The sequence below is a fragment of the Chiroxiphia lanceolata genome, chromosome 2 (genome assembly GCF_009829145.1).
Source record: "Chiroxiphia lanceolata isolate bChiLan1 chromosome 2, bChiLan1.pri, whole genome shotgun sequence".
In the NCBI taxonomy this organism is placed as follows: domain Eukaryota; kingdom Metazoa; phylum Chordata; class Aves; order Passeriformes; family Pipridae; genus Chiroxiphia; species Chiroxiphia lanceolata.
Genome location: NC_045638.1, coordinates 63923539 through 63948319, shown reverse-complemented (window position 1 = coordinate 63948319; position 24781 = coordinate 63923539). Strand labels below are relative to the sequence as shown.

General features: G+C 36.0%; 1 protein-coding gene across 4 annotated transcripts in view; it reads left to right on the top strand.

The window, feature by feature from the left end:
- The window catches only part of DIAPH3 (diaphanous related formin 3), a 202019-nt gene extending 177508 nt beyond the window's left edge, over positions 1-24511 (top strand). For all 4 annotated transcript variants that reach the window (XM_032680968.1, XM_032680967.1, XM_032680966.1 and 1 more), the window contains one exon: positions 24195-24511. In XM_032680968.1, coding sequence (XP_032536859.1) covers positions 24195-24451 — 257 coding nt within the window. In that variant the 3' untranslated portion in view covers positions 24452-24511. The remainder of the gene's footprint in view (positions 1-24194) is intronic.
- Positions 24512-24781: the final 270 nt, after the last annotated feature.

Here is a 24781-nt window from a genome sequence, read left to right as displayed (position 1 = left end):
GAATAGCATTTCAGGAAATGTAATTTATTAAAAGGTGAAACAGATTTAGGCAGTAAAACTATGGTTTGCTAGTACAGGAGAAGGAATAAAAGAAGCATCAAATGACCTGACTGCCATATTTCCATCTCTTCTTCTAGACAGGGCAAGATCTTATATGATACTGTTCAAGAAAAGGCTCCTTTCTTGTTGAAAGGTTAACTGAAAATTCAAAACCCCTTGGCAACTACAGTTAATTTATAATCTTTTTCTATTTCTGTGATATACAAGTAGGTATATTTATGAAATACCATGTCAAACTTCTCTCTAATTGCCCATGGCTATTTTTGTTAAGCATGTTCAAATTCTACTCCAGATGAATTCTGCAGATAACGTAAAGGATTTACTCAAAGTAGGTAATTTTAATTTCCAGAAATTACAAGTACACCAGATTTGTTACAGATTAAGACAGTTTACCAGTAAGGAGTGTCTTGCTAGTGCATGGTAAGGTAGTCTAGCACTGCAGATGTATGGTCTGTCACATGCACATCAGCCTGCTAGAGTGGAGATGCTTATGCTTTCACAGAAGCAGTACTTTCTATTGAGTTGTTCTCACTTTTGTACTTTAATAAGAAATCCGGACTTCCAGAATCATGCTGCATGTTGTGACTCATTAAATGAACAGTTAATCATAGAATCATAGAATGGGTTGGGTTTGAAGGCACCTAAAGATCAGCTAATTCCAACCCCCCCTGCCATGGGCAAGGATGCCACTCACTAGATCAGATTGCTCAGAGCCCCATCCAACCTGGCCTCGAACACTTAAGGGATGGGACAACCACAGTCTTTCTGGACAACCTGTTTCAGTGCTTCACCACCTCTGAGTAAAGATTTTCTTCTTAAGATCTAATCTAAACCTACCCTCTTTCAGTTTAAAACCATTGCCTTATGTCCTGTCGCTGTCCGCCTGTAGAAAAAGTCCTTCTCCCTCCTTTTCATAAGCCCCCTTTAAGTTACTGGAAGGCAGATATAAGGTCTCTCCTAAACTGTCTCTTTTCCAGGCTGAACAACCCCAATTCTCTCAGCCTGTCTTTGTAGGGCAGGTGATCCATCCCTCTGATCACCTTCGTGGGCCTCCTCAGGACCTACTCCAACAGGACCATGTCTTTCTTGTGCTGAGGACACCAGACCTGGACACACAACTCCAGGTGGGTTCTCATGAGGACAGACTAGAGGGGTAGAATTCCCCCCCTTGACCTGCTGGTGACCCCTCTTTTACTGCAGTCCAGTATGCAGTTTGTCTTCTGAGCTGCAAGTGTACACTGTTGACCCATGTCCAGCTTGTCATCTGCCAGAACCCCTAAATCCTTCTCTGCAGTGCTGCTCTCAATGACTTCATCCCCCAGTCGGTTCTCATATCTGAGGTTGCACTAACACAGGTGCAGCACTTTGCACTTGGACTTGTTGAATCTCATGAGGTTCTCATGGGCCCACTCCTCAAGTCTATCCAGATCCCTCTGGATGGCATCCCATCCTTCTGTTATGGCAACTGCTGAGCTTCGTGTCATCTGCAAACTTGCTGAGGGTGCACTCAGTCCTACTGTCAGTCATTGATGAGCATATCAAAGAGCACCAGTCCCAAGATAGAGCCTTGAGGGACAGCACTCATCAGTGGTCTCCACCTAGACGTAGAGCCATTGACCACAACTGTCTGGATGTGACCATTCAGCCAATTCCTTATCCACTGAATAGCCCATACATCAAATCCATGTCTCTCCAGTTTGAGTCAGCCTTCCACAATGTATCCATGTCTTTATAACATGGGATTTTATGGTTACTGTGTTTATTGGAAACTTGTGATCTAGCAGTCTATATCTTACCATGTCTGTAACTGTAATTGTTGAGTTCCTTCAAATGTTTTTGTAAGCAAAACAATTCTAAGTTAAAAATCTGGTTCCTCTATTAATTGTAGGGAGAAAAAAAATCCTGTGATTCTTGAGATATCTGAATGGTTTTAATCTGCAGATTAGCTTGGACTGAGTTGTACATCATGAAGCCTTTCAGTCATATTTTGAAGTGTTATGTGGTAAATAAAATACACCAAGGAGGACATTTCCTATATCAACTTTCTCAACTTTGTGACTAAACGAAGCCGATAGCCTCCCTTAGCCTAGAGAGAGTAGAGTGATAAGTTTAACCTTAGTGCCCCAAATGATATGTTTACTGATTTTCTGTAATTTTCACAAATTATAAAATTACTTTTCATAATAAGTTCAATTTGTTCTGGTATAGTTTTAAAGGTAAGTTTTAGATGTTTGAAAATTTGAAAGCAGTGCTCTACAATGCAGTGTTGCGGAGCAAAACTGAAATGGTAGACTTGAATATAAGCAACTTCTGTGACAGTATTTGAAGTAAGCTGGGGTGCTAAACCTAGGTGACTTCTTTGGTTGTGTTTCAGAAATAACTACAAGTTGGGATGAAATTATACTTAGCAGCATTTAGAAGATGGCCATTAATTATCTGAAGAAACAGTTTTGTACTTAAGAGGTTGCATTAACTGATAAGAAAATAATCTTACAGAATGACAGGTGTGCAGGAGATTTTTCCTTCTTGAATCTTGCTCAAGCAAAATAACCACTTTTCTGTAGAAACCCTTTGTGTAATATTTTGCTTAATTTTGTAGCAGAGTAAATTACATTTTCACCTGCAATCAACATAGTACTAAGCAATCAGTGATAGATAGCTTATAAGTGATGACCATACCTAGTACATTTTAAAGCAATTCCAGAAGTAACTTCCTATGGTTCTGTCATCTTCTAAAATCATTCGGTCTTTACATCTCAAGCTTTCACTTATTCTTTATGTTGCAGAATCCATATGACTTATTCAGTAGCACCTAACAATAGTTATTCTTCATCTGAGTCACTAAGAATTCCAGAATTTAACTCCTAACCCTTTTTTTCTTTCAAAGATGGAAAAAGTGAGCATTAGAGAAAAGAAATAAGTCATACAGGAAAAAAAAACCAAACCACCAAACCCCAAAATAAACAAACTATTCTGTGAGCTTTATTGTTCAGGAAGCTTGTTTACTACATTTTTGTGTGCATTAGTTGATAGGCTGTTTAAGTGAATTATACTTACTACTCTGCATAGACTAATCATACTGTCCTGCAGGAAATGCATGGGCATTTTTTGTGTTATGTTTTATTGCTGAATTCAGTCGATGTGATTAAACGTCACCAAATTTGAATTATGAAGTTTGAATCTTTAACAGTCTTTTTAAATTGAAAAATTTTATGATCCAACTTAACAACTGTATGTCACTTTGAAGCTGGGTTTGAACTAGGTGACCTCAACAGAGTCTCTTCCAACCTAAGCTGTTCTATTATCTGAGAGAATTAAATCTATTCATTAGATTGTGTAGAATTAAAGCACATAAGCAAATTTTAAAGTTACTACATGCGCAAATAAATGTCTTTAATACAAAAAGGACTTCTTTCCATCAGAATCCATGTAGAAGTTCTGATAATTAATTTTTAGCAAGATTTTCATATTCATATAACAATTATAAACTTCTTGATTAGCATAAGAAGCCATTTTGTGTTTATGTCTAGATTCGGGTTTTAATGAGGCAACAGACATTTCAGAGAAGTGTCAGAATTTTTTTTTTTGTGGCACCTTTTCTACACTACCTAAGTTGTTTGTACTTGTGCTTCATATCAGCAACAGCCTTGGCATTTTTACTCCCTCTTTATAAGGAAAATCTGAGCCTTAAAAGGCTTTGTTATTATTTTTCTGACTACATTTTTAGGCTGATAAACTAAAGGGTACATTCTTTGGATTTCTTTATGACTGTGATTTCATTGGTCAAATAACTAAACCACCATATTTACGTCTCCCTAAAATCCCACTGGAAAGTTACTTACTAGCAAATCATCTAATACTAAATTTTATTTTGTGATGTTTAAGCAGAACCTGTTTACCTTCATGGCAAGCTGAGAAGTTCTGCAAGAAGTACTGCTATGTTTTACCTGCTGAGGATTCATTTGCATAGCTTCAATAGATCACAGACTTGATGACAAAATTTAGCTACTCTGCCCCATGCTTTGGTCACTAAGAGATTCTCCTAAATTACATACTGAGATAGTCACAAGATTTATTTCTAACTTGTTTTCTTCCTAGGCATCTCAATAATAGGCATCTCAATTAATAAAGATGGAAAAATTCTTTGCATTGATGGAATTAAGCTTACTGTAAATGCAGTAGCCTACTCTGTTTCAAATTGCAAAAACGAAAAAATTGCAAACCCGAAAAAAAAACTCTGTCTAAAATTCAATTTAGCATTGTAGAGATTACTGCAGTATAACAACCCTTCATCTGTAGTAGTGTATAAAAGCACTTCTAACAGTGCATCAATTTTCACAGCCATTTAGTAGATTAGAAAGCAATTGTAAACAGAGTAAAACCCACATTAACTCCTGTCAACAGCCTGCCTTTTTCTCTGTTATGGATTTGTCTGAAATAACAATGAAGTCTAAAGCGATTGCATCAACATCACAGATTGTATTATAAATATGAATGAACCCATTGTAATGGACTGCATAGTAATAGATGGCAGGAATTTGTCCTCCCCATCAAAGTAACAGCTTTTGTAAAGGAAGAATAGCTGTGACATAAGGAAACATGTCACTCTACAAGAAATTACTGCTTCACTTGTGAAACAGTAACTGCATCAAGTGACAGGATTTTAAACTACCTCTATTTTAATATTTTAGCAATGTACCATTAATAAGTGTCTGGTGTTTCTTTTAACTGAAATCAGCTGATAGATAGATAGATTTATATAAAAATCAGGTATTTTTAAATAAACAGTTATTTAAACAACATTACTGGTTTTTTGGGGGAGAAGAAAGAAAGTAGTTATGCATGGTTTTGTTTCTTTTGGAAAATTATGTTTTCTTGCAACTATTTAAAAGCAATAAATGCAGTGAAAATGAGAAGAATACTGGTTTCCCAAGAAGGAAGTCATTAGGTAGCAAAGTGATAATTACAGTAAACTAATTCATGGCCAGTGTGCTGAAAATCGATCTTTAAAGACTTGAGGATTCTTCATATACACTATCATGCAAAGTGGGGTGAGTTTTGCATTTTTTCATTTCTCCAGAAGATGTCTAATGTCTTTAATTAACACTGGTCACTAAGTATTTCCTAACACCTGTTTCTAAAAGGTGAACTAGTGCATATCTTTTTAATTTCTGCTGTCTATTTAGGTATTCCTTATAGTCTTAAGTAAGGACATTTTCTCTCCTACTACTCAACTGCTTTTATTAGAAAATTCTGGCTACCAATGCACTGTGGTACAGCTACCATAGTCATGTTAGGCACGATACTATAAAACAATCCTTCTCTGATGTAAAAGGGACAATACTGTATATTGAGTTCTGACTTATCACACATGGAATATTTAACATTGAAGGCCAAATTTTCAAATGAGGACAAAAGTAATGCTTCATATTCATGGGAGTAAAACCTGTTAGTAAACTAAAGCAGTTACAAAGACAAAAATACAATTTCCTCCAAATTGTAAGAATGAAATGTGACAACATTTATCTTTCATCAGCTGTTGCATTTTGTTGTTGTTTGGAAAATGTTATGGCAATTACTCAATGAAACATTTTACACAAAGACTTCACTAAAAAAAGACTTTAACTTTGTCTGAAAAAGCTAGTGGTTTTCTCTACAGAGATCATATATTTTGTTTGATAACCCATGTATAATTTTAGCTTCTACCCTTCAAATATTTACATTTAAATAAAAACAGTTTCAGGAATGGTGATTTCACATTAGTAAACATTCTGCTTTACCCTGTAATAGCTATATTTTATAGTATTTATATTTTTGTAGGTACAGCAAGAAAATGTAATAAATGGTTTTTAAAATAAAATACTTAACCAATGCTATATCTAGATTTATATTACTACAATCTAATAAAAAAACCCTTATGATTTGGTAATAATAAAGGACATTTAATGAGATTTAAAGAGAATCAATCAGCAGTAAAAAATACACATCGTAGAGTTTATTTATAGTTGTGTGATTTCCTAATTTATATTTTTCTACCATTTTTTTCAAACCTAGAAAGCACAGGTGAATAAGTAGTTTCTTAAATTGGACCCAGCACCCTGCTGTATTGTATCATGCTATTGTTAAATACTCTGCTCTAGTGGATTTCATGTCTCCAAGTCAAATAAGTCTGCATAAAATTGAAGTGCTGTTCTGAGCTCTAGACTTATACAATCATAAATTTGGTTATCTTGACATACACTATCCTTCCTTTCCCTACATGCTCTTAGGTGGACCTGAAAATGTTTTTCTAAAATTCTTTCATCCATCATAAGTGGATTCTTTATCATCTAATGCAGAATCATATATAATGAATGCTTTATATAAATTGATAAAATTACCTATATCTCACAGTAATTTGTTATCATTAGCTTACTAATGATACTTACTTATCATTATCTTACTAATCTGTCTTTAAAGAAACCTTAAATGCCATTTAAAAGCAAGTGAAACTAAAAAGGAAAGCAGTTGGTTGAAACTAGAACTGGTAAAGGTCCCAGGGTTAGAAAGCAAGCTATCCTCTCATTAGGACCTGCTTTATAATGAAATCCTCAAGAAAGAATTACAGTTGAAACTACACTATTGTTTCTGAACTAAGACAAGAAGTACAGTCTCCTCCTAATGATGGTCATGTCCCCTCTAAAGCAGTCAAGAATCACTGTTCTCATTGAATAGCAGAATTGTCTTCCCAAGGCAGGTGAGGACTCTCAGTCCAAGATTTAGCTGTCTTTCTGGCTGGGCAGTCATGTCAATGCACCCTCTACAGCCAGCCAGGTGTCCACAATGCTACTCTTACAGGTGTCTGTCTCTCATACTCTGTTTATGTACTTCAGCCCACTTCTCTTTCCAGCTTACATACTTCTATTTGAAAAAAAAAGCCATTTTTTAGAAACTACTGGTCAGAAGTTATGATTCAAAGCTGGCAGTTCTTGGACTTGTTTAGATACATGTAAAGCAGGTAAATAAAGTTTATGATCAGATGTAGATATATTCTGCTTAATTACGTGGGATCTGTTTTGATTGCCCTCACTATTTATTTAAAACTAATCTAAGCTAGGCTCTCTCTCAATCGAAAGAAGCCAAGAGATACCTAAAGTATTTACTTTTAATTGTGCTCTGAAGATTGCCTTTTCCCTTGACTAGTCCCTTGACAGTGCAATCTCTTTGCCATTATTGTTCTGCAGAGTCAGGCATAATGATTCTGCACCAGGACTACCATACTCTACAATGATTTCATTATAGTGAAATACAGCACTACTTGCTCATGTTGTCTGGAGACAACATCCCACACTTAGTATAACTCTCAAAAATTCTGTATTTTGTGTAATTAGTACAGTACAAAACAACCTCAGCCACCCACAGATAGATTTTCCTATAAATGAGGTGTCACCAAATTTAAAATACATTTCTACTAGATCTTTGTGTATCACAGTTCTTACTACGTGCATGAAGGAATATGGAACTGTGCATAATCTGATGAGGAAAATGGCATTTCTGTTTTAATTCTGATAGGCATAGGTCATTTGGATTTGTTTCTGAATGAATGAAATATATGTTAGAGTCTGTTAAACGTAGTGAAAAGACTGATGAAAATAGTCTTTTCAAAAATTTACTTCCTAAGGAACTGCATGTGTTTGTTTCATATCAAAAACATCCTTGTGTGTTGGTATTACTATTATTTTTGTGGTTGTTGTTGTTATTGTCTCTTCCATGTTGAAACCTTAATGCTTGTCTTTACTAGTTCTTTATTTTTATGGAATAAACGTAATACTTAGTATGTTTACAAGAGAGAGACATAATTTTTAATATATGTGTAAAATATGATAAGAACTACTACTTAGTATGTTTACAAGAGAGAGACATAATTTTTAATATTGTGTAAAATATGATAAGACTCAATGAAAATTTTTTCTACTGCTTATTTGAATGGCAATGAGACTATATGAATTAAAGTAGGTGCTGTTATAGTTTTTATCACTGCGTAGTATTTTTATCCCTTTCTTTTTTATTTGGTGCATACTCTGCAAAAGAAGTGATATGGGATTTTGTTGTTGTTTTGGGGTTTTTGTTTTGTTTTTGAAAGAGTTCGTAAAGTATTTCATGGGACTCAACTTTTCCTTTAATTCTTTTACCTAATAATTAACTATCTTAACAAAAATTCATACACAGGACTAGTATCTTAACAATCACAGAATTGTCTTGCCATTCAAAGCATCATCTGTAAAGACTGAACTTAAACACTTAGGCCTCTGTGGATGTGAGTTTCTTAAGTTTAAGTGTACACTACTGGAGTTTATAAGTTTTGCATGGCCAAGACTAAATCTAAGCCAATTTCAGTTACAGCAGTGAAGATTTTCACATGAAGGGTAAGATTGCATATACCATTTCAGAAGTAGGAATCATTTATTTTATAGGCTGATTGTAAATCCAGAATGTGTTTTAAGCTTGTCAGAAACTTGCAAAGCTACACAAAAGTTTGGGTATCACAAATCTGTAAGACAAAAGACCTTAAACGTAAGATCTATGTCTACTTAAGATAAAGGTTAGTGAACATGAAGGATTTTTTTAAAGGAAAAAATGACTGAACAAGTACTTAATAATAGTAACTTTCACATCTAGAGTTCATGTCAGCATATTGCATACAAACCAGAGTTCCCCTGTTTATATCCAAACTATTCACTGTAACAACCAGAATATAATTTATTTTAACTATATTCTTTATGTAACCAGAAAAAACTTTGTGAAATTCTATAGCTTGAGTTAAGTAAGTCGTAAAATGGATACTCATAATGGTTTATCAGGCCCTAGAATCACTGAATCTCTTATAGTGAAAATATGATCACAACAATCCATTATCTCTGTCCAGACTAGGAAATACACCTTTTTGCACACTTTGCTGCAGTCAAAAGTGAAATTTCCAGATACAGAAGTTACCTTCAGATATCTTCAGTGCAGACTCTTTACTGTTTAAAGTTTCTACATTAGGGTTAATGAAGTGCAGTTTAGAAGTGGTTGGTTTTCCTTTTTGACTGTGAAGGGAGCCTGAGGCAACCAGCACAAAGTAATTCCGTCCAGTTAATTTCACATTGGGATTAAGGGCCTTTAGTCAGGCACAAGGATGCACAGGATTAAGCATGCTCTTGTTACAAATAATTTTATACAACAGAGAAGAAAAGTTACAACTATAGTTTTGTTTATGTAGCTGCAATACATGTGTCTGTAGTCAACAAATTATATTTATTTCATAGTTGTAGTTATAATAAGCCCAGTTAAAGTTGTAGTTTCTTGTTTTAAATGTAACTGAGAATATTTTAGAATATTCATTACCACAAAACTAGTTTAAAGAAACGGGAAATGCATCTACACAAATGTAATTAAGCTTTTTGCTGTTACATAACCAAAGAGTTATAAATTTATACATCTGCTTCACCTTATTAAAACTGTCCTGATTCTAAGCTTCTAGAAAAAATCTGTGTGGTTAGTAAGCTCAGAAAAAGCAAACATTTTTAAAGGATGTCAGATAAAATCTCAAATGCCATAGCTGAATTCTTAGAGGATATTCTGCCTTCCCACTCTCTTCTCCACTCTCTTCCTCAGTGAAGATGTTCCTGAAGTAAAAATATATAAATATCCGGCCTACTATTTTCTGCAAAATTTCTACAAATATCTTTGGAGCCTGCTGAATTGTTATTCTTAACACTACTGGCTAATGTTGAGATCTACAAATAATACCACTTGTATGTGGTATTATTTTATTACACAAAAGTGGAAATTATATTCTTCCATAGGATGTTACTTTGAAATTAATAGTATCATGCTTGAAATTTGCATTTTAATAAATTTTACTTAGATCACAGTGAGCTGCTGAACACTGGGAGATTTTCCAATAGCATTTGTTTTCCTCCTTAGCATTTAAAGCTATTTGGGTGTAGCATTACTCTTGAGATGAGCACTAATGAAGGTGCTAGAAAAGATTTGAGAATATAACTCCAGTGTATTTAGTATGAGTGAGTAACTTAATTGATGACCTAGCAATGAGTTTACAGAACATATTTGCTCTAGAAAGAAGTGTCATATAATTACTATGTGTATTGTGTTTCCTAAAAGGTGTTTTATCATCTCTTTAGAATATGGTGGGGAAAGAGAATTTTCCTTATTAGAACCATGTGATTATGGTACCAGTACACATGAGAGTAACTATAGGCATCCTGGTTTGAATGAATTTATGCGCACATAAAACTGTATGCTTACCTTGGGTTCAAAAAAAATCTTTTCACGTATTTTGAGTGGTCTTAATTTTTGAAGAGTATCCACAGAACTTCTGACTGTGTTCTAGTTTCTTCAGTTACATATGGAATAACAGGGGAAAGTGAGGAGATTTCTGAATTTATTCCTCAGGTGATTTCCATCACAGACTAACTTGCTTCTGGAAAAATTTTGTGGTTTGGTTTTTTTTTGTCTGCACCAAGTTGGCATCTATAGCCAATACAGCTGCGAAGTAGTAACCATCAGTGGTTTCACACAATTGGCAAAGCTCATCCCAAAAGCAGGCTGAAGAGCACAGAGTGCAAAGAACATTTGTGCCATGAACAAGACTGACAATGGCTGGTTTAAAGGCAGTGAAACATGTCAGCACATTCACGTGTGAGAAGGAAATGTACAATACATCGCTCAGACATGATCATATGGTGTGGGCTTGGAGCTAAAGCCTAGGCTTGTAGTGAAATGTATGCCAGTATAAACATACAGTAAACAAAAAAAGCCTAAAGAGAAAAAAAACGAAATTGTGTTAAAGTCTGCCTTTGAAGTCTGAAATCTGTCATGTGAACAGTTTCCATCAAATTCGGATACATAATGGCAGCTGAGTGAGTACAGAGTTGTTACTCTCTGCAGTTTTATTTGGGTGTGCCTGGGTTGGCCTTTACATTCTCCATAGTAGCCCACAAGCTGCTGTACTTTGAATTAGTGACTGTGATGATGACACCATTAACAGTGTTTTGGCTATTGCTGAACTGTGCTTGCACAGTGTCGAGGCTTTCTCTCCCTCCATCCCCAAAACACACAGAGGAGGCAGGAGGCCCAGAATGGGCAAGAGGTTGGGAGGGAAAATAACCAGCACAGCTGACCCAACCTAATACTCAATCATATGATGCCATGCTCAGAAATAAAATCTCAGGGAAGGAGGAAAGAGGGGGAATGTTTATGGTTATGGTATTTGTCTTCACAAGCAACTGAAGCTTTTCAGGAAGTGGCTGGACATCTGCCTGACAAGGAAATTAATCAACTCCTTATTTTGCTTTGTTAGCACACACTGCTTTTGCTGTATTAAACTGTGATTATCTTTATTCATGAGTCTTCTCACCTTCTACTTTCTCCTCACCCTATGAAATAAAGAGGATTGAGCAAGAGGCTGGATGGATATTTGCCCAGTCAAACCACCACCACAGTAATTCTTTTTGAATGTGTTACATTCCAACCTTAAACACATTTTGAAAGGATTACATTTTTTCCAACTGTCTTCAAAAAGTCACTTCACAATTTTTATGCTTTAATGTGTCATAGTGTGAATAATATTACTTGAATGCCCCGAGTAACTGAAGAAAGAAAAGCGTTCATGCTAATTCAGATAAACTTCAGTGGTCTTTGCTGTAAAGTGTTATTCTCTGAATTCTTGCATTTCAAGCATTTACATTTAACATAAGAATGCATTTGACCATGCTTACTTCAGAGAAATAAGTTAAACATGTGTTTTTCACTTTATGACTGACTGTTTTTGTATTATTATTTTAATTATCCCTCAGGCAATCTTCTGATGTGTGGTCATGTGCAGGTCAATGTTCTGAGAGTCCTTCGACATGACAGTGCATAGAATAATTATCCTGTCATCACACTTGATTCATGGTTACGTCGTTCTTGGGCGTTTTCTCTTACTCACATTTGCTTAGCAACCAGAACACACTCTTATACTTATTATTCCAGTAATCACTCTCTGCAGCACATAGATGCATCAATTAAAGTTTTACAATGAAGTATATTGTTCTGTGTGGAATCCTCAGGTGTCAGGAATTAAAAATTGATTTCAAATGTTGCAGGCCACCTTCAAGTGGCTAATTTGCGTTTATGTTGAATAAACAAGCATGCTAGCAATTCTAAAAAAAAAAAGTGATAGGTCAAAATCATTAGGAAATGAGTGATAAAATCATATGCTATTCTTAAAGTACTTAGTCTTTCTTAGAGATTTACCAATTATATGCAGCTCTGAAATGTCTGAGTGCCAAACATGTATTTTAGATCTGTTTTTTCAGATGCAATCAATTTGTATCTGCTTTATTTATTTTACCTATATTCTTTGTAAACATTTTCTGGCTAATTTTCCAATTTGTGTAAATTTCACAGCCGTTTATTATTAGAATGAAATTCAAGTACCCAGAAACTGTCAAGATGGTTCAGTGATTTAATGCTAGCATCCTGCAGCTTTGACGGTAATCACCAGATGCTCTGGCATTACCATAAATGTTTTTTAACTGTCTCCATTAAAAAAAACCCAAACAAACCCAAAAAAACCACCAAAGAAGAAACAATTTTTCCTGTTTGAAGTCTCCTGTTTCTTATTAAATTCAGTTTGGATTCTTTTGCATAATTAATATACCATGATGATCTCAAACCGTTTGTTTTTAATATCACCTTTTGAGCTAAACACATTTGCAAGACTGCTTCATAAGTCAAAACAGACAAAGGAAAAACAAGTCTATGGTTACAAATCCTCTATTTCAGTGGCTTAGGAGGTCTTACTGCCTTCTGCCTTGTTTTCTTAGTGAGTGTAAAGGGTTCAGGTTCTCAGTCTCATTTTTTCATCTTCTATGTAAAATTTTCTCTTCAAGCTCCTCCATGAGAAAGAGGTTTTTTCTGTAAGTGCAAAGGTGTGTTGCAAAGTGCAGTTGTTGGTGTCAAATACATGTATGGCTGGATCATGTGCTGCTGTGATCAGGTTCTTTAAAATTATTGTAGAGATGCCTCTGCTTGAATTAAGGTGCCAATGAGAGCATATGCCAAAGTCAATAATACGGATTTTTATTTAATAGTAAATGTTAGGTGGAGAGACATAGATAGAAAGAAATAAGAAAAAGAGGCAAAGGGGGAGAGAAAGAGAGTGACAGAAAGACAGATTAAATAGAAAAAATGTCAACACTCCATAGGTTTTGATGGCATCCTGTTGATCCTCCTCTTGTGTTCTTCTCAGTGGTGAAAGTTCTAGTCTTGTCAGAACGATAGTTGCAGTCTGGATCCATCAAGGGAAGCCCGGGGTGGTGAGGGAAAAAGCTTGTGATGGTAAGGGAAGTCCTGTGTGGTGGTGAGAGAAGGAATCCGTATAGTGAGGGGAGAAGCCCATGCGGGTGAGGGAAAAAGCCCAGGTGTTGCATGAAGTCTAGGCCATGAGAGAAGACTGTGCCAGTAAGGGAAGTCCTGTGGGGAGGGAAAAAGCCTGTGTGTGAGTGAAGTCCACAAAGCCCAGGGTGGTAAGAAAAGTCCCGTGTAGTGAGCAAAGCCCAAGGGTGGCTTTTATTATGCTTAGTCTAGGTGGGAATGCCCCTGATACCTCCCTGGGGCGGGAAGTTTTACACTGGATGTTGTAATACTGGATCACAGGACATTTCAGGAGACACCTTCTAAGATGTTACAGCTGCCTGTTATGTCAGCACAGTTGAGATCATTGCCCATCAGCAGAGATTGGCTGATATCTTCAGGCTACATGTGAATTGTTCTGATACTTCCCTGGGGGAGGGGGTGAGGATTATTGAAACTAAGTCATTTGTGTAAGGACAAAGAAACACTGCTGCATCTTGCAGGATTTACCTCTTTCCTTGTCTTGTCCAACACTCATCTTGTAGCTTGAGGTGTCAAATCTGCACGCCCTCAGCACCTGGGCTGTTACTTTGCACATCATCAGCATCTTGATTGTTTGAGCCATTAGCATTCCATTCTTTCACACTTGTGGATACATTCTTCTCCTGGGATAAATGGACAGTAGTGCCACCTTTATCTTCTCTTAGTTCAAGCCACAGTCCAAATTAGTAGGCATATTCAGGGAGCGGTGGGCTTCAGCGAGCAGTTACTTCTTGCACAGTTTGCTACAGTGGACAAAAGTCCTTCAGTGTTTTAACATGTTTAAGCCATAAACCATTTCCATGTCTCACATGTATGGAGTAGAAACATTTTTCTACATCCCAGGTCTCTCCACACATGAGCAAGGCCCAATTACAGTCCATCCCAAAGAGAGGAAATAACAAAGTGAAAGCACACAGCATCATATTAAAAGCGAGAGAAGAATTGTCAAAAGAATATATATGGCAATCTTGTAGAGCAAGGAAAGATGAATCACTTTTCCTCTGCCTTTATTTCTCAATATTTAACTTTGTCTAAGGATCTTCTTGAATATGTAACTATTTCCTGCTACACAGTTTCAGTCACCTGGGTAGCATGCTTTTGACTGTTTTCTGCACAGCTTTGTCAGAGGAAAAAAAGGACCATAATGATAATGTGAAAGTTACATGAACTAAGATGATTCAGCTTTATTCCATTTCCATCCACTGTATTCATGAAATCAATCTTGGATGTTAGTTTACACAAGTTAAACTTCAGAGTCAGATCTGCTTCCACCCTGTTGAGAAGCACCCATGCTATAAAGAAGCACTGATTAGAATTTTGAGTTTTCATAAATACTTTTCCAGGTCAGTAAATCACTACACTCTTCCCTGTCATCTCATTAACAGCGTGCAATGCTCTCTGTTGCTCTTCATTCCAGAGATTTGTTTTTAAAATGTTTTAAAATGAGAGAAGCCTGAGAGCCATATGCTATTCTTGCAGTCTTTTGAATAATAGTGAATGACAGCCCACTGTGACTGTGACCTGCATGGGCAAGAACTGCCCCAGGGCATTTGTCCTGTACCTGTTACAGGAACATGAGGAAATTAACACCCACTTAATTTACTGTCAGCTCTAACCTTTCTTTTTTATACTGTTCCCAAAAATATTTCCAAGAGTCTCTAAAGCCTCCTTTTGCTTAGAAGCAGTTTGATTCCTTAGGAGAGAAGAGCAGCGGATGATGAGAGAAAGAAAGTTTTTTTCCCATTGATTTGATCTGACATTACAAAATATTTGTACTGTAACTTCAAGCAATGCAACTTACCAATACTCTGACTGCTGATAAAAGCCTGGGAATGGAAGTTTGGGATAAAAATAAGAACTAAAAATTGTTTGGTTTTGTAGCAGTCACTAGAATAGTTGGGGAGTAGCTTGTAAACATTTGATATCAAGAGTAGTGGATAGAAATAATTTAGTGTTAAGCTTTTAAGGCAATTACTAGACACAGATACATAGAATCACAGAATGGTTTGGGTTGGAGGGGGCCTTAAAGATCATCTAGTTCCAATACCCCCACCATGGGCACAGACACCACTCACTAGACTCACTAGACTGGCCTTGAGCACTTTCAGCGATAGGGCATAGTTTTGGTGGGTTTTGCCTTTTTTTTTTTTTTTAATGTGTATGCTAAATAGTAAATGCTAAACACAAGCAATAACACTATTTAGAGCTGCAGTGAGTAGAATCTCATAGGTACAAAATCAGTCTTTAAGACTTGCTTTGTTGTTTGGGTTTGTTGGGGGGGTTTATTTTCCAGAAGTAGGAGGCTTCCTACTGTGTTTTTCCACAACAGTTGGTAAAAGAAGACAAAATTGTATGGTTCTTTTCCATTTCAGTAATTTTCATCAGCATATTACTTATCATTCCGCATTGCAACTGCTAGTGGCTTTCCTTTGACGGCAGCAGTCTTTATGCATATTCCTGAAGTTCTTTATCAAAGTGCACCTTGAAACTAATTCATGTACAGGTAGATGTTGTGCAGACAGGTTTGGAGACTAAATGTATCTACTGCTCAAAGGCATCAGTGGCAGTTTAGTGTGTGGGAACTACGTTAATTATCATCAGCCGAATAGAGGGTAGCTTTAGACTATGGATCCCTAAGTTATCTTGTCACAGATCACTAACTTATACAAGCATCATTTTTGACAGTTAACTCTAAAGACGATTTGCAATGCAAGCTACAATATACTTGTGAACAACAAAAAAGCAAGTAACAAACCACATTTCAGGAATTTAAAATAGTCTAAATATGTTAACTTCTAGTTTTTATTGTCATTTCCTGGGTTTCTTGACTTGAAGAAAAGCAAATATTGTTATTTATTCTATTTGTACCTTGGGAGAAATCCCATAAACACCTAGGCTGTGTAATGTTTTTTCCCTCTTCCTGAAGACTTCTACTGGGTATTCATGTAGATCAATATTTACCTTTTTACCCCCTTCATCGTGATATAATAAGAATGTTAATTTATGAACTATTAATCTAAAGCTCTGCCATATGATTTTTCCATTTTGAGATTAAGAAACTTGGAATTTAGTTTTTCAAGAATGATTAAAACCATGTGCTCTAAAAGTCGATAATGACCACAAAGTGGATTTTTATTTTGGAAATTTTCATTTGCAGTTTCCTAGAAATTCACAAATGAGTCTTCATCTGGGGAAAAATGCGTGAAAAGACACGAAGATCCACTGTATAATTCAGGGTGAAATAGGAAGGATGCCAAACTCCTAAGTCTGTCCTCAGACACCTTCAGAGGTTTCTTCTCTCATATACATAAAAAACTTGGGTGATTTCTGCCAGCAGCTTGATCCACACTCTTGTTCTCTTATCATCTTGACAGGCACTCAAGACTTTCATTAAAATGTCAGTAAGTTAAAGCTGCATTTCTTGTAAAAAAAGTCTTTGCCTTATCACATGTGAGAATATAGTTTAAACAGAGAAATTGGTCCCAACTCAATGCAAATGCAAACTACCTTGGAAAATATAGGTAAAGTTTGAATGGAGTGATTAGCAGGAACTTGAAGTAGTCTTTGAGAAAGTGTAGGTAGGTAAGGGATTAAAAGAATTTTTAAAGGATTTGCTTTAGGGTCAAGTGAAAGGGAGCTGGTCCAGCATAATTCCTCTCGTAAGAAATTAATTTGCTCAGAGTTTGTAATTGATTTTCTTTGCAATTTAGTATCTATAAATCCTCCATATCAGCTGCACTTAGTGCTGACATACTCTATTCTTGCCTTTGAAATGAGCATAAAAACCCTATATTCAGTGTTTCTGAAAACTTTGTCTCATCTAAATTGAGCTTGCTCATAGTGTTTATTCCTTGTGTTTCACACCTTTTTAATGTAACACTCAAGAACAGCAGCAACTATTAAATGAAATGTACATATTTAAAAAAAATTGTTCCAAATATCAGTAACACTTTTTAATGCCTCATGAATTATTGTCTGCTTAAGACTAGTAGAGTTGTGAGCATTTAGTATGAAATACTAGGGTGTAAGAAATTACTTATCAAGCAAAGATCTTTCATGTACAACTCCCACTCTTTTAGGTATTGGGACTGGACCTGTAGGTTCAAACTAAGTTGTAATAATGCACAGCAGTCCTTTAACCAGGGACATTCTTCAACCCTATGCTTGTCAATCAGAGGAATCGTTGGAAAAATGAAACCAATAAAAAGTATTTAAAGTATTTCCATTATAGTATACAGCAAGGAGCTATCACATTTTTTATGAGGGATGTTATGTAATAGGAATGGACCTTCTAGCTATAGCAGCCTTTCATATTATGTCTAAACTCTGGTTCTGAGTGGTAAGACAGATTTGGCCAAGAGTTTGGAATCTGGAAGTTCAAAATGACATTTTTGAGAATTGGTGAGGCTTTTTAATGGACTGTTTGAAATAGGAATGCTAAGAGATGGAGTCATCTTATCTCTAAGCTGTTCTGATGGGTTGGTCTTGGGTGGCAGCCAACCTCCCACCCAGTTGCTCATTTGGTCCCCACTTTGGTGGGGATGGATGGGGAGGAGATTAGGAAGCAGGAAATCTCATGGGTCAAGATAAAGAGAGGGAGATCACTGAGCAGTTACTCAACAAAACAGTCTTGACGTGGAACAAATTAATTCATTGCCAGTTTATATACACACTGCTGATTTCGTGTTGGAAAACAACAACCAAACAAACAGAATAATCAAAACACAGTCTTCCTACTTTCTCAGGCTTGGCTTCACTCTAGACCCGTGTCCTACCCCTTAATTATCACTGCAGATCCTGTCATTGAGACAACTAATGGCACAGAGGAGTGACAGGCTCAGCCTGTTGATGGGTACATTGGAGCCATCTGGAACTAGCTGTGTCCACACAGGGCAATCATGGTCTCTCCTCACTGAGGCCACTCCTGCAGTTCCCCTGCTACCAAAACTTTGCTACCTACACCCAATACAACTATTTACTTTGGAGCTGAAGCTAGATGCAACTGAAGTGGGAATTCAGAATCTCCACCTTGTCCTGAACTTAAAACAGAGGTCCTTGAAGTGTCTGCCAGCAGTGGTCATACTCAGCCTTTCAAAATAAGAAAATATCCACCATTCGAAACATTAGCCAGTATCGCCCATTTATATCAAAAAAGTAGTTCATGCTTAGAAACTGTTTTCCTGATACCTTCAGCAAACAGGGATGCTTTATACTTTGGTATCATCAAGGAAACCCTTTAGGAACATTTCCGATTGACTTCTCAAGGGCTGCTGTTTATTAGATGGAGAATATCTCACAAGGTCCATGGTACATGACCATTGTCTAAATACACTTCACTTGTTAAGGTTGCATTGGGACATGCGTGATGATGTGACCAGTGTAATTTATGGGAAATGGGCAGGACTTCCTGACAGAGGCTGGACTGCTGAAAGCATTCCAGCTTGTAGGAATACCATACAGCTGCATCCAGAATCAGTACATGGCATGCTGTCAAAAATGCATGCTCCTTTTCCCGTGATGTTTTGCTGAGAAAATACATGAGCACAGCATCAGCATGGTGTTGCTTTTCCTTGAGTTTCAGTTCCATGCATCAGGGACACGGAAACAGAGACAAACTACGACACCACACTAGGAAGACAATGGTAAGAGTTATAGCTAGGGCTCTTACTTTTTCCAAGCCAAAGCCATTTGGCATGGAAGCATTCAGAGTCTAGGACAGCCAAGTCGTGACGTAAATGTAAAAACAATTTGCATTGTGGGTAATGTTTGTATGGGCTTTAAGAAAATCTTGGCATACACATAGCTCAGGAATATGATGTAGTATGTGGAGCACAAGTCAGAAAGATCAGAAATATTCCACTTGGTTTTTGAGCATTTTCACCTGTTAACTTGGTAAAAGATGTAATGAGGTTGTAACTGCTATTGTTCTTTCTTATGTACAATTTGTTATGCCCTCATTGAGATGTATGACAGTATACAAGCATATATGCCACATAAGGCAGTTCTTTTATTGTATTTGCAAGTTTATTTTAATCAGCGTACAAGTATTTACATAAAACAAATATATCCTTAGTATCAAGACTTTTATTGAGAAACTATGTGTGAAATAAAGTTTTTAACGTCCTTTTTAATTTTAAATATTTATTAGTTATTTTAAAAATCTATCTCAACTTTAGTGAGTCCCTTGCAATAATTTTGTTATTTATTAAAGGTAATATATAACACTATTATGCAGGATTTAAAATCTCCAATTGATCATATTTTCGTTCCCCAGGTTCACAGCAGGCAGGGTCTCATACTACTGGTATTTTTGTTTACATGCTGGTGCACTATTTCCTTTTTCTGTATATGAAGTTTGTAGCCTTTAATAGATTATAAGCATATTGTTATAAGTTATTCTATGTTAGGATACTACTTATAAACTATGGAAAGCTATATTAAGCAAAATTTTCTGTCAACTAAATTTCCTAAGCATTGCTGTTGAAAGATTTGTATCAAGATAATAGTAACTATTTGGGTCTAGTTATGTGAATATGGTTTTTAAAATGTTTTATTAACAGCAATGTTAAAGAAATTAATATCTACACCAAAATGAATTTTAGTAGGACTGGAGGACCCACAGTGGTTTGATATTGAACAAAGGAAAAAAATTATTTAAATGTCATGGAATCTGGACACTGATTTAGTAGTGTACAATGTGATTTCTGCCTAACCCATGCCTGAAAGCATTCACCAGCAGTAAAGTCAAAACTATTATGGGTAAATGTCTTATCACCCCAGTGTTTAGAAAACTTAATCCTGAATTCAAAAATTTTGCTTTTTTTTTAATCTGCATAGTGATTGTTTTGATATAACAAATGGCAAATTTCAATTGTTAAAAGTGACCAAATAGTAGAAACTTGTCTCAACTGCTTCCAGTATATACAGCAAATTAATAAGCTCTGTCTTTATCTGGTGATTTTTAATGACTGATTTCTTTTGTCTTGCTACTGCCGGAAGGTACACCTTGCTACAGTAGGTGGACAAATAGTGCATCTCCGGAAATGTAAGCTTTCTTCTTAACAAGAATTCATGCAGAAGTGCTCTTCCATGAGTAGTTTCATTAGCCTTCTGTAATTTTAGTTATATTCAATTCTTTAAATGTGTATTTGAACCAATGCATGTAGGTGTGCAGATACATTACTTTTATACTGCAATTTGTTTCGAATATAGTTTACTGTCATAAGCACAAAACAAATTTATGTATGTCTATGATATAACCGTTCAAACCAGTTTAGGATGTCTGTTAGTATCTATATGGTTTGTGGATTTTCTATGTGTTCCCTTGTTCTAGAAACGTAGGTGGCCAATGTCACTAAGCCATCTCCTTGCCGTTTAGGCAGCCATATCAAATACTGTCTTCAGAACCAGATCAAATTCCTTATTATGACTTATGTTTTCCTGCTCTCAGTTCTATATGTGTGAATTCCAAAACTTCATTATCATTACTCTGATGATTCGAAGGTTTTATTGTCTAATATAAGTATATTAATGGCTGTTTATTCTTGTGTTTATTTTGTCAGTTAATCTTGACTTTGGACTCTTCTTAAAAGTAAATAACTATATACTTTATACTCTTTATCATACTGAACTAAGGAAGTCCAGCTTTTCCGTTGTAGTGGTCAGTTGCATGCTAACCTGCAGCAGCTTACAGCTGTGTAGTTCTAAATTCACATGCAAGGTGCATTGGCTTTTTTAAAACACCCACCTCAACAGATACATGTTGAAGGATTTGAGGGAGGTGTGATAACAATCCCAGGTCAGGACAGTGGAATGGATGAGGTACCCAATCACCAATGCATGCAAGTTTTGAAACTGTGTGAAGCAGTACAAAGTGTTTAAGAGCTTGGTTTTAACACAAATTAATTCCTACTGGATTAAAATAAAAAACTGAGGAATTAATGAGACTTTTTACCTTGCTTGTATCTAACTAATTTTACAGTTTGATTTAAAGGGAAGTGATCTTTCACTTTGATGAATACCACCAGTAGTTGTAATACCTCAAGTATTACAGCAGTTAATTCTTTAGGTGCATATTAAGTAAAGTGAAATCTTGGGCTGTAGGTAAATGTGTGTGTTTTCTGAGCCAGGACTAGCAAAGTTCAGTGTTTCTAAATGACATTAACAACAGCCAATTTACAAAGCAGGGAACTCCTACCTACACTTATGCTAATACTGGACTTGCACTTAAGCATAGCAATGCTGTGTGGAGAAGTTTCTCCTTGATTGAAGGAACGTACATTTTAAAGATGCCACATGATTTAGGAAGCAGCTGAAATAACAACTTTGAGATGATAGTACTGGATTTAGAAAAAATATGTGAGTGCAAGTACTATTTTTTTTAATTGACACTAGCTGCTCAGTATGGCTGAGACCAAAGCATTCTCATTATTTAGGAAGTGCTGCTTATCACTAGCATAACGTGTCACGTATTAAGAACATGAGACTTTGTGATTTTCCTAGTGAATCATGACATCATCACTGAAAAGGAGATGAAACAAGGACTACTGACATAAACTAAGCAACGTTTCAGGCACTTTCCATTTTTCACTGTTGCAGGACCCTTCAGATAGAAAGGAAAGACACTTGTCGTTCAAGTTGAATGCTCCACTCCTTAGTCTATGCATAGAAAGTCAAAAATATCACATGATTGCTGTTGTGTTTAAGGAAAGAAAAAGGCACAGCTGTCCTCAGCTTTACTCTGTCCTATTCCCATGCAACAAGTCCAGATTGTAAGCAGCAATTTATGGGCACACATTGAAGTGCAAGCCTCAATCAGTTAGAGTTTCAAGTGGTAAAGAGTTTGGATAGATCCCAACAGCTACTACTTAATAACTAACTTGCAGCAGTTCCCTGCTTAGACTATTCGCTGTCGTAATCTCACTCTAAGGCGCCTTACTCTGCCCCTCGTATACTATGAGAAACTGGGGAATTTCACTGCTGGATTTTACTTTGAGGCCTCAGTTCATAAGTGTTCCCCACTTTTGTTACTCAGTCTAGTTCACCACACCTAATTGATCCTCATGTGTGAGTATTTTGGGGTGAAGACTGCTGAACTGCAAAGAAGTTAAAATTTGGTTGTTGGTACATTTGAGAAGCTTACTTTCAGTGCTTAATTTCTTTTCGCCTTTTTTAAAAGTCCAACTTAATCTCTTATTATATGACAATATGTTTTCTTCTACTTAAGACAAAAGTATTGATTTTTGAAGCACCAAGTATTTCTCCTGCTGCCCCTAGATTGAATGTAAAGAGAAAGATCTATGGTGCAGCTAGAAGTTTGTATATTGACACAGGTAACATGCTTTTATCAGCCTGCAAATATGTGTTCAGAATCAATAAGCATAAACATTTAAGTAGAATGAGATATTTAAGAGTGTACATAATAGGGATATTTTAATTATATATGATGGGTTTTATATATGTAATTACAAATATGTGTTAATAAATAAGTCTTTGGCTTCCTGTGATTCAGGAACACTGAAATGTGTGCTGCTACATATTCAAGGTCAAGTTATTTTCCACAGTGTAAAAAAAAATTACATTTTTCAGCTAAGTGCAAAATTTGTCTTATGAAATTTTAATTAGAAATTGTTTATCTGACTTAGAAGATAATAGAAAGGAGGTATTTATTTTTCTTCACTTTCCAAAAGGTGATCGTACTTACAAAATTTGCTGAGATTGTCCAAGAAAGTATGTAAAATCCTCATCCATCACTGAGAGCCCCTGGTCAGGGAATGACAGTGCAGTAAATATCTTCAGCAGCTGCCTTTTAATGTACAAGCTGTTTTCGGTAGGAATTTTCAGCACTCACATAAAACACACTGTCATGAGTGACTGCCTGTGCTCCAAAGTCATTACTATTGGGATGATGGAACATCTTTCAGTGAATAACCAAAAAACTTTAAATGTCATGTCAAGTGTGTTGAAGGCATTTTCAAGCCTTGCTCAAGGTTACATGAATATTGAGTAGGCCTGTTTTTAAAAAGTTTGAGATCTGTGAGAGGGACCACTCATGTGCTGGTTTGGAGAACAGTCACTTGATTTGGAAGCGGGAGTGGGGAATGACAAAAAAGAAATCTGTTTATTAATACGTGCCAAACCTGTAAAACTCCTGCCTGGATATTAACTGAGTGCAACTGTGTGTGACAGTCAATGCCAGTAATATTTACCAAAATGTAGTGAATTATGCAATTTCTTGAAATTACTTAGTTGTCTAAAAGTTCACAAAGGAAAGAAAAGTTATTACAATGGATAATTAAATTGAAATAGATTTTTAAATACATTTTAAGATTTGAACAATTAAAAAAATATGTAGGAAATATAATTAACCAGATAAAACCTTGGAAGACACTGAGAGGTGCTAGGTACTCTGTTTTATCTTTGACTCCAGTAAGAAAGGAGGATCCTGTCAAGCTTTATCTGTGATTTTGTAAGAAATATGGATGCTAATCTAATGAAGTCATGTAAAGTCTGTATCACTTCCAAGGGACCAAGCCTACTGCTTTTGAAGTGATAATATATTTTTTCTTGCCTCTTTGGCAATCATTACTACTTCTAGTGCATCATCTGCATGTAAAATTTGTCTGATCAAGAGGTCTTTTTATATTACAAAATATTGAAACTGAGTATTTTAATAGTGAAACAAGGTTTGTTTGATTTATCTTCTGCAGAGAACCAGAAAGAACAACTAGAGAAGCCGTGTTCACACCACAGTATCAGTTTAAACTTGACAAGAAGCCCAGTCACCAAAGAAGTTACATATGATGTGGAAACAAGTTCCAAAGAATGGAACAAGGCTGTTGGGAGAAAGGAAGACTGTCACGGAGAAGGCAACAAGGAAAAGAAAACAGATCGTATCGGGTCTCCTTTTCAGGGGGAAGCCATTCCAGAAGTAGAAGCTCTCTTGGCAAGACTGCGAGCACTATAGAATACTCATATAAAAGATTAAATAAAAACCTAAAAATAATAGTCTACATCTTTAAAAATACAGTAATTTTCTATTATTGACATTGCATACTTCTGAGTTCCTAAATTCTCTGTGGATGAATGATCTACTTCTAAACTGTTTGCAAGACTGTACAAAACAATACTATATTTTCGCATAACTGCAAGATGATTTTTTATTATGTGTTTTTACATAGCAAGCATATGAAAAGTATCAGAAGTAAAACTAAATTATTCCAAGGTACAATCCTTTTAGTGGACAGACTGCTGACCACCTGATCTGAATGCTTCTCAAAATAGGAATATCTTTTAA